The sequence below is a fragment of the Anolis carolinensis genome, chromosome 6 (genome assembly GCF_035594765.1).
Source record: "Anolis carolinensis isolate JA03-04 chromosome 6, rAnoCar3.1.pri, whole genome shotgun sequence".
Taxonomy (NCBI): domain Eukaryota; kingdom Metazoa; phylum Chordata; class Lepidosauria; order Squamata; family Dactyloidae; genus Anolis; species Anolis carolinensis.
In genome coordinates, this window is record NC_085846.1 from 24,336,603 (window position 1) to 24,347,843 (window position 11,241).

At 41.8% G+C, this 11,241-nt stretch overlaps 1 protein-coding gene and 1 long non-coding RNA gene across 2 annotated transcripts in view; one reads left to right on the plus strand and one right to left on the minus strand.

Annotated features, from left to right (window-relative positions):
• Positions 1–7,115, plus strand: part of etv4 (ETS variant transcription factor 4) — a 39,671-nt gene extending 32,556 nt beyond the window's left edge. The window contains exons 9-13 of the mRNA XM_062983882.1: positions 2,555–2,629; positions 4,668–4,736; positions 5,218–5,387; positions 5,482–5,583; positions 6,572–7,115. Coding sequence (XP_062839952.1) covers positions 2,555–2,629; positions 4,668–4,736; positions 5,218–5,387; positions 5,482–5,583; positions 6,572–6,784 — 629 coding nt within the window. The 3' untranslated portion in view covers positions 6,785–7,115. The remainder of the gene's footprint in view (positions 1–2,554; positions 2,630–4,667; positions 4,737–5,217; positions 5,388–5,481; positions 5,584–6,571) is intronic.
• The window catches only part of LOC134299881 (uncharacterized), a 30,851-nt gene that overhangs the window by 1,460 nt on the left and 18,150 nt on the right, over positions 1–11,241 (minus strand). The window lies entirely within an intron of this gene.

Sequence of the window (11,241 nt, forward strand, 5' to 3'; positions counted from 1 at the left end):
GCCGAGGGGAGGTGGGGCAGGATGGGTTTCGGATTACATTGCTCACGCTTTCTCCCTGCGGGACAGCTGACATCAGCGTATGCAGGCTGGTAACCAGACAGCCAAGCCTTGGCTTGCAGCCCAGAGACAAAATCAGGGCAGAGAAAGTGAGCATTTCCAAATGGAGGGGAATCAAAATGCCCTACTGGAAGCACGTTTTCCCTGGTTTGCTGAGTGACGGCCCTCTAATTCGGCCCAGATACATGCACAATGGACAGCTCTTAAAAGTTTTTTTTACTGGACTAATTCTTCCTCTTTTAAGAACCTCAAAACTGCCTATCTTCTTGGAAAAAGAAACTGTGATACAGGGGGGAAAGATGCTATGACTATGCATTGATATTGGGCAGAGCTTGTGAAAGCCTACCTGTTTAGACTATGTTGCCCTGGAGCCAGTGGCACAGCAGATTAAATCGCTGAGCTGCTGAACTTGCTGACCAAAAGGTCAGCATTTGAATCCGGTGAGCGGGGTGAGCTCCCACTGTTAGCCCCGGCAACTGCTAACCTAGCAGTACAAAAACATGCAAATGTGTGTAGATCAATAGGTACCGCTCTGGCAAGAAGGTAACAGCGCTCCATGCACTCATGCCAGCCACATGACCTTGGAGATGTCTACGGACAATGCCAGATCTTTGTCTTAGAAATGGAGATGAGCACCAACCTCCAGAGTCAGACACAACTAGACTTAATGTCAGGGGAAAACCTTTACCTTTTACCTGCTTGGAATCCTCCTGGGTAGGGGAATCTGAAAGTTGTAGTCACTGTGACTCATTTCTAAAATCTGTGTGAATATGGAATACAGGTATATTTGATTATATGCTTGAACGTCTGTGTGTGGAAATGGGAATGAGATGGGAAACTTTTTTGAAGAACTTTTGCTTCTTGGGGCATGGACTTCTTTAATTATTTACTTTATTTATACCCCGCCTTTCTCACCCCGAAGGGGACTCAAGGTGGCTTACAAGCTTCAGCAAACATTCAATACTGCATCATAGATGTAACAATAAAGCATACCCTATTAAACAGTAAAACAGTTAAAACATATGAGCAATTAAAACACATAAATACAATAAAACAGATTAAAACATACAAAGTGCTGAGTCTTGATTTCCATACTTTGATTTTCCCTAGTCATTATTCAAACTGTTGGAGTTTATTTCCGTATTTCCTACTCTCCGAATGTCTGTGTACAAAGCCAGGAGGGATGTGGCTAGCCTGATGTCACTGGGGAGGGAATTCCACAACCAAGGGCCCACCACTGAGAAGGCCCTGTCTTTCATTCCCACAAGTCATGCCTACAAAGGTGGTGGGACTGAGAGCAGGGCCTTCCCAGCAGATCTTAAAACTCTAGCTGACTCATAAAGGGATATATGTTCAAACAGGTAAGTTGGATTTATGTTTCTGAATTTGGGTATCCTAATAGGAAGAAAGTAGAGATGTTTCCCCAATGCTACCATCAATTTTATTTAATAATAATAATTTATTTATATTCCGCTTAAAATAAACATGCTCAGTCCACTGGCAGTTTATGGAGCAGGATGATAGTACCTGCTCTGTTCAGTCCGAAAGCTGCCCATGACCCCATGTAACTTCTGAATATATGTATTTTTTAATTATCATGAGCACTTTGCATGAGAAATTCAAAATGACAAAATTATATAGCCATTCCAAACACTTAAAAGAGCAAATGATGTCTGTGTCCTGTCCCAGTGTTAAACATAAATGCAAAAACATAGAATCATAGAACTAGAAACAATTCCATGGATCCCCACTACTTATACAGTACAACCCCCATATCTGCGTGGTTATGTTCTGGATATGTGTAATTATGGATAATACAAAGCTGTATTTTTTCCTAATGGGACAAACAGAAGAATTACTGAGAAGAGAGTGTATGTGAGGTCCTAAATGAATAACTGAATAAGTGAAACAGTTAATAAGTGAAACTGTGTATATCAGCTCTGTGAATACTGTTCAGGTAAATCCTAAGAGATAATGTCCAGACTGTTTAAACCTCCCCCAACAAAGGGGATCCGCCACTTTCCAAGGGCGGTTTCTCTTATTGCAAATGCGCTTGCCATTTGGATGTTATTCCTAATGTTTTGATGGAATTGCCTTTCTTGTATCTTGAATCTGTTGGCTTTGGTTCTACATTTCACTGCAGCAGAAAAGAACACTCTGTCTTGTGCCTGACAGCTCTTCAGATATTTAAAGATAGCTCCCATATCGCCTCTCAATCTTCTCTTTTCCGAGCTAAGAGATCAATAGTACAGTAATCAAATCACATAGATCCAACAGATATCACAGGTAATTCAATGGCTTCATGATCTAGAGAGCCAGCATAACCAGCACCATCACAACCAAATCATCTTCTGAGACTTGACCTTTTTGAAGTGTGTCCAAAGATGACTGTGAATAGACAAGTTCCACAGCTGTATTACCTTCAGTTTTCGGCCTTTATGTCTCTGGAAAGAGGAAGCAATCCTGTTTAGACCTGCATCTTGTCTCTGCCTTATAGATGTCCCAAGTTGCCATTCGATGTATATGAACACAGAGGGATTCCCAGGTCATTCCAACCCTGATCACACATTAGGTAAGCAAGCTTGTGTGAGAATCTTCTTTTATTTCTTCACATCTCTTGATCCTGGGAGTAATTTCCTTCACTCTGTCATTGAGGGTGGTTTTGGCATTTATTGGCATTAGCAAAATTAGTGGCAGTCGGCAGCTCCCCTGTACATGGGGCTGTGAAGTTGTTTTGAATTTAACCTAAACCAGTGGTTCTCAACCTGTGTGTGTCCCCAGGTGTTTTGGCCTACAACTCCCAGAAATCCCAGCCAGTTTATTTATTTATTTATTTACAGTATTTATATTCCGCCCTTCTCACCCCAAAGGAAACTCAGGGCAGATCACGTACACATATAAGGCAAACATTCAATGTCATATAACATAGAACAGAGATAGAGACAGACGCAGAGGCAATTTAAACCTCCTCCAGCTTCCTGAGGGTATGCTTGATTCCGGCTACAGGGGAGCAGCTGCTTCATCATCCACTGCGACGGTACTTCCTCATTCCAACAGCGGCTGGGTGATTTTTATAGTGTCGTAAATTAGCCTCCCCACATATAAGTTGTACCTAAATTTCCAACTTGATAGATGCAACTATCTTTCGGGTTGCTTAGGTCAGCAACGAGCTGAGGCTATATTTTTATTTTTTAATTGTTGGGTGCTCACCTGGATACAGGTTGGCCTCGAACTCATGACCTCTTGGTCAGAGTGATTTATTGCAGCTGGCTGCTAACCAGCCTGCGCCACAGCCCGGCCCCAACAGTTTACTAACTGTTAGGATTTTTGGGAGTTGAAGGCTAAAACATCTGGGGACCCATAGGTTGAGAACCACTGGCCTAAACTTTAGTGGAGCTATCCAATGTCCTGGAGGTATTCTGGGGCTGAACTTCAGCAGGTTGGTTATCTACTGAACTATACCTCAGAGCAGATTCATTGTGGAAGTCACCACCATTATTGTTTGCCATCCAAGTCCAGTCCTGGCCATTTTCCGCTAAACTGGATGCTCCTAACAAAAGAGAATGTGGACTGGATTTGTGATTCCATTTGAAAATATGAATATGTTAAGCCTATTTCCTAATTCTGTTTTGGGAGCTGTAAATGTCAAGACTGAGCTTAGTACATTGGCGTTATACCAGGACTCTGTAGACCAGGGTTAAATTGCCACTTAGCCATGGAAGCTCACCAAGTGTTTTCTCTAAGCATTTTGCCAAGAAAACATTATGATAGGGTTATCTTAGGAGTGCTGTAAATCACAAATGTTTTTGAGGTCATACAACATGTATCAAGCTTGTTCTCATAGTTGGTCCTGAATGTAGTTACTAGGAAAGGCAGGTCTCATTTTAGATTGGAAACTAAAGAAGTGCATAGCTCAGTGGATTTTACTTTACCGGAGGCCTAAGGTTTAATTCCCAGATTTTCCAGTAATTGAGATTACTAAAGCTTTGAGACTTGCTGCTGATCAAAATCAACAGTACTGGACAAGACTACCTATTCTTTGCCTAAAAAATTGTAGGTTTCTAGGTCATCTCTATCTTGACTGTATGCATATGATTCCAAACACTTTTATAGGGATCATTAATTCTCATGTGAGGAGCCCCCGGTGGCACAGCAGGTTAAACCACTGAGCTGCTGAACTTGCTGACCGAAAGGTTGGCGGTTCGAATCCAGGGAGCGGGGTGAGCTCCTGCTGTTAACCCCAGCTTCTGCCAACCTAGCAGTTCGAAAACATGCATAGGTACCACTTTGGTGAGAAGGTAACGGTACTCCATGCAGTAATGGTGGCCACATGACATTGTAGGTTTCTACGGATGACACTGGCTCTTCGACTTAGAAATGGAGATGAGCACCAACCCCCAGAGTTGGACACAACTAGACTTAATGTCAGGGGAAAACCTTTAACTTTACTAATTCTCAGTGAACAGCCTTACTCAATGTGGAGCTTGGGATAGGGCAAGTTTTTAAGCTGACTGGGATGGCAGTTCACTTGATCACCAACAGGAATAATTAATGCTTAGTTCTTTCTACTGTTTAGATCCCTGATTTTTCCCCTTTCCCTTTTTTTATAGGGTACAGTTATGAGAAACAAATGCGACCTTTCAATGAGGATGTCTGTGTTGTTCCTGAGAAATTTGAAGGTCAGGGGAAAAAATCATATTGCACTTTGAGTTCCTAAGGTCATATGTTTGTGCAAAGACTTGCTTTCAGCTTGCAAAAATGCTAAAATTACTCCTTACTTCCATATCAAATAAGATGATTTTCTTCTTGTCTGCTTTCTGCACTGTCCAGTTTTCACAGAATTACTGTTAGCAGAAGCAATAATAAAGAAGCTGTTTTTGGAGAATGTGCACATGACCTTTCATTCACAACTGAAAGGAAAGTGTGTGAAATAGGGGATTCAGTTTTAGATTGCAAATATAATTCAATTGAACCCTTTCCACCAAAATAAACTTGGGGAATATGTGTTTAAAAAGGATTTTGTATAAGCTGTTTTGGACTACAAGACAAAGCAGGTTCACCATCTCACTGGTGCAAGAGCTATCAGTCACTACAGTAAACAGAGCAAGACAGTGGGACAAGACGAGATTTGCCTTTCATTGTATTTGCTGTACTTGCCAGGAGACATCAAGCAAGAAGGTGGCGGGTACCGTGAAGGTCCTCCTTACCAACGGCGAGGGTCTCTGCAGCTGTGGCAGTTCTTGGTGGCCTTGCTGGATGACCCCAGCAATTCCCACTTCATTGCTTGGACAGGCCGAGGGATGGAGTTCAAACTCATTGAACCAGAGGAGGTGAAATTTCCCTTTTCTTCTTTTATTTAAGACACTTTTGCTACATCTTGTACCATCAGTCCTCTTCTTTTTCCTCTCTACCTTGGTACTGCAGGTGGCACGACTTTGGGGCATCCAAAAGAACCGTCCTGCCATGAACTATGACAAGCTGAGCCGCTCTCTGCGCTACTATTATGAGAAGGGGATTATGCAAAAGGTGGGTTTTATCAATGAGAAGGGGGATTTAGAACTGGAATTGGAACTTGACAGGGGATGGAGCAACCAGACAGCCCGAGATAATCATCTTTCCAGTCTATATGACAGAGGTGCCAATCATGTGTTTAACATCTCTCCCTACTTCTGTAGTTCAGAGAACATCTTGCTTGTGATTGCTGCATTTGCCCTTGTTTGTTAGACATAGTCAGAATGTGAAATCCAAAGAAGTCCTGTCCAGAATAGTCAGTGGTGCAGAATGCTGATATTTGCAATCCCAGCAAGATGTGGAAGATGCCATTACTGCCACCTTCTGCGTGCTTTGTGTGTAGAAGGTCATAGGTTTCATCGCCAGCACCGCCTCCTTGTCATCTGCTCAGCTTGAAGGCTCCAAGATTGGAATCATTTAAAACATCAAGAAAAAAGCAATCAGCTATTGGCAGACATGTATATTCTGTGCCTCAGAAAGTTGAAGTCAGCAGATTGCATTTGTACAGCATTCTGTCTATTGGAGAATTTGCTCTGCTATTTTTGGGCATAGGGAAGAGTCAGGGACTATGCAAAACTCTCAAATTCTGCCTTGAAGTACTAGATAGTGTGCAATAGGTTGACTTGCATAGTGTCATGAAGGGATAAAGGCAGGAATTTGTTTCTGAAAAGTGCAATCAAAGTTTTGAGAAGAGAAAAAGGCTTCTAGTTCCCACAGCAAAATGTTTATACATAAAAACTGTGTTGTCCAGAAAATATTTCTGGCTGAAACATGCCATTGTGGTCCTTTTGGGAAAAAGGTGGTCCATCCCAGATGGGTACACCCTGACTATCATATGATTCCCATTTCTAGTTTAGCATCTTTCAATCCATTTATGGTCCGTGGTATATGATCCATCAGGTACAGGCTGCCTTCCTTGAACCATCTTGGTTCTGGAGGCATCTGGGTAGGTTTTTGCCCAATGCCCGCCTGCTGTAAGTGCTTGTGCTTCTTCCTTTTGCAGGTGGCTGGAGAACGTTACGTGTACAAGTTTGTCTGTGAACCAGAAGCCTTGTTTTCCCTTGCCTTCCCTGACAATCATCGTCCGTCCTTGAAGTCCGAGTTCGAGTGGCACGTCAGCGAGGAAGACACAGTGCCTCTCTCCCACCTGGATGAAGGTGTTGCTTACTTGCAAGACATGGGAGCCCAGCCTTATGGGAAAAGCTACACATATTGACTGGCTGTAAGAAGAGACACAGATCAGATATGGGCATTTTGTATATATATTGAGATGTTTGTCAGTAATCCCCAATGTAGAGTTGTGGCCTTCGCTCTGTATTGGGAAGTACAGTGAGTTGCCTTATGGAAGGGCAGCACCGTGTTCCAGGACCTAGAGAGCAAGGCTTGGATGGGAGTCAAATCTTGCCTTGGCTGTGGACTCTCTGGGTGAACTCTTTAACAAATTGCTTCTTTTCCTGCATCCATTCTCAAGGAGTAACAAGTCATGACCTACCTCACAGGGGTGTTGTGAGGATGAAAAAAAGATAAAGATTGTAAAGTGCTTTGTACATTTTTGTTCTTGAAAATGTTATCTTGGTAAATTAACTATTAGACAGGGCATGCCTAATCTAACAGATTAGAGCTGTTGGGATATTAGGCTTTGGCTCAGATCAGTTTGATAGAAAGTGGTTTGTAATATTTGGCAGTCTTTCATATAATCCCCTGAAAACTTAATTGGGTGGAGGAAACCAAAAATCTGGGCAAAACAGATCAAGAGAGACGTATTTATTGGCTATTGGAGAGGAAGGAGTTAAATCTACATTATACCTGAGGCAGAGGTCTGCAGCGGGGCTCCTAGAGAAGATCCTATAATTTCTTTTCTCCACTCCCCAGCAACGGAAAAATTCCCTAGCTCTTCCTTATGATAGAGCCCTGCTGGGAACTCACTTTCCCAGCAGCACTTGCATGGGGTGGGCATTGAAAAGTCTCTGGGTTCCTGTCAGAGCATGATGGGAGTTGAAGTTTTTCTCTCTTTCTGTTTCTTAGCCAATAAAAGGCCTTATTATGTCCATTCTCTGATTACTTGAGAATAGACACAACAATTCCCAGAATTGCGACTACAATTCCCAGAATCCTCTCTTGCAATTTGCCATATTTTAGAAAATATCATGGTAAAAACTTAAAATAATTCTTTAAAATCTGTAGATTGGTGAATTGTTCTGAAACTTGGCAGGCCTGCAGTTGTAAACGAGATCTAAAACAGGTTTCATGCAGATAGGCCTTAAAATGACTGAGGATTGAGCCTTTAAAGTTTCCCATTGTAGCCAATGGGCCGAATCTTTAATGAATGAAAATGGCAACACTTTCCCCAATTTGAGTATCTTCCTGGTAAACAGAATGAGGGGTCAGGCAAAAATGGACCCTGAAATGGCATGCCTTTTGGCCGAATTCCACAAGCCTATGGAATATACAGATTTCACATTCGCAACATTTTCTTTGGGAGAAAATGGAGATCTGCATTTGGATCACAGCAAGGTTGGGAAAGAGTGTTTCAAATGGGTCTCCAAATGTTTTTGGAAACGCAAAACTGTCCTCAAATGCCCCCCACACACTCTACAAGCTGTGTGTATATGGTGGGATGATGTGAGAAAATCTGCCTCTCTCTCTTGCCTTTCCCAAGCTGTTTCAGGGGTCAATTTGTAAACAGGAATTGACAAAAAAATTGTTTTCCAGATCAGTTCATGTTGGTGGGGGGGGGGGGGGAGGCCTCTCCTAGATGGTCTGGACTACCATTCTCTCCTGCTTATATCAGCACAGGCAAGTCAGGAATGATGGGACACCATCCACACCATGTGGTGGACTCCTGCTTTTGGAAGACTGCTATACTACAACACTTTCAGAAGCCATGTTTGGGTTTTTTTATCATGGTACTATGTACTAATGGGGTAAACATTACTTCATTTTACTACAAGGTCCCATACTAGAAATGACTGACTTGTGGCCTTCCATCTACAATTGAACCTGACCCTTGGTTAGTTATCCCTGCTGCAAGTATAATTTAAGCTGAACACAGCTTATTTTAAAGGTAAGCTGAACTGCTACTTCCAACATTCTTCACTTTGATCTATGTGGAAGAGGCTGATTTGCAGTTCAGCAACATCTAGAGGGTGGCAGAATCCACACCTCTAGGGGAAGTGTAGAGTTACTATTTCTAGATTCCTGTACTAGTAGGGCCCCCGGTGGTGCAATGGCTTAAACCGCTAAGCGCTGAACTTGCTGATCGAAAAATTGCCGGTTCGAATCTAGGGAGCGAGGTGAGCTCCCTCTGTTAGTCCCAACTTCTGCCAACTTAGCAGTTCGAAAACTTGTAAATGTGAGTAGATCGTTAAGTATCACTTCAATGTGATACTCCATGCAGTCATGCTGGCCACATGACCTTGGAGGCATCTACGAACAATGCCGGCTCTTTGGTCTAGAAATGAACTGATGAGAGATGAACACCACCTCCAGAGTCGGACACGACTAGACTTAAAGTCAAGGGGAAACCTTTACCTTTTTATACTAGTAGATTTAAAAACATGGTTGCCTGGAATTCAACAGCTAGAGCTTTTAATGACATGAAGAAGGAAGTTTGCCTTCTGGGGTGCATCTACTACTGCAGGATTGATGCAGTTTGATACCACTTTAACTGCCATGGTACAATGCTATGGAATCTTGGAAGCTGTAGTTTGGTGAGGCACCAGCACTCTTTGAAAGAGAATGATTCAAGACTACAGCTTTCATAATTCCATAGCACTGAACCCTTGCAGTTTAAGTGGTGTTAAACTCCATTGATTCTACAGTGCGCCACTGTGGAATTAATGCAAACAGGGAGCCTCAATCAGAAATGTTATGTTGCAACTACAAACCATATTTTTGGAACTATAAAAGCAAGGTGGGCTTCTTGTGTGCATCTCTTATTTCAAGTGCATTTTATGCTTGGAGATAAAGGAATTGGCTGTAAGGGTCAGAGGGTGAATTGTGCTACAGCTGTCCTGTTCTTTCTATACAATTTGACCCCGGGAACAAAACTTTTCTTCAGCAATCAGTATCCCTAAACCACCAATTTAAATCCCTTATATTATGAAATGGGTCTGATAGGACATCAGTTCTTTTAATTCAACATACAGCAATTTTTCAAAACATTAGAAAGAAATAGTCAACATTTAACTTAAAATGTAGCTTTGTGGTTTAATTTTGTCTCAAAAATGACAACAACAGCAACACAAATCTTAACATTCACAGATAGTAAAGTGTGAGTGGTCAATATTTCTCAGCTAAACAGCTTGCATATGTGGGGAGTCTAAAAAAGAACTTTACATTCAAGTTCAAATGTTTCCATATGTGCTTCAGCTCTTATCCTCTTCTGTCTCTAAAGCAGAGTTTCTCAAACTGTGCTCCTCCAGTTGTTTTGACCTTCAGCTCCCACAATTCCAACAGCTGGTAAACTGGCCGGGATTTCTGGGATCCGAAGTCCAAAAAATCTGGAGTTTGAGAAACATTGCTCTAAAGAATACTATCTTGTGTTCCTTCTTCTAAGCCAACATCTGAGTATTCATCTGAATATATAGCAAAACAGGAATGAGGAAATTTTGCCCCTCCAGATATTATTCAACTCTAGTTCCCATCATCCCCCATCCTTATTTTTTTTTCTAGGTTGATTAGGAATTGTCCTATTGCAGTGGTTTTCAACCTGTGGGTCCCCAGGTGTTTTGGCCTACAACTCTTAGCAATCCCAGCCAGTTTACCAGCTGTTAGGATTTCTGAGAGTTGAAGGCCAAAACATTTGGGGACCCACAAGTTGAGAACCACTGACCTATTGTTAAGGGCCTCTTTAGAAGTTTGTACAGTTATCCTTCCATATCCATGGATTTTGCAACCATAAATTCCACCAACCTCCGCTTGAAAATATTTTTTAAATCCAACAAGCACATCTTAATTTTGCCATTTTTCTATAAGGGACACCATTTTTCCTGTGCTATTGCATACAACGGCACTTGAGGATCTACAGATTTTGATATCTACAGAATCAAATACCAAGATACCATGAACCCACTGTAGGCATAATTTCTACTCTGTTAAAGATATGAGTATTTATGTTCTCTTTAAACTACCAATTTAAATATCTCATATTATACAGAGGAAGGTCACAGTTTGCTCGCTTATTAGGGACAATGTGTGTTACCCCTGTGTTGATCATTCAAAGACAAATGTTGGGATTTTTTTTCCTGCAGAAGTTTGTGTTTCTCTGTGGTTGAGAAAAAGCCATGTCACAGCATTCATCAACATTTATGATTGACTGCCCTGTGTGGTGAAGCTCTGAATTGCAGCCAGCAGTTCCTGACTAATTCTGCCCTTCCCAGCTGGCAGACAGTTCTTTCTTAAGAGATTTTCAAGCAAACATTGGAGAGCCACCTCTCTAGCAAAATACGTGGCCTTTGAAGTCCAGTTCTAATGTATCTCTCATGCTGCACAACTTAATGGTCCTTTGATACCATTTAAAATGCCACGTCTGTATGCACCATGGTTTTCATATACAAAATAAGGCATGGGAATCTGATTTTTTCTTTAAAGAGTTCACTTTATATTCATGTTCGATCCATCAATGTGGCTACTTTAGTCATGCCACTGTGAACCCAGCATTTGGACAACTGA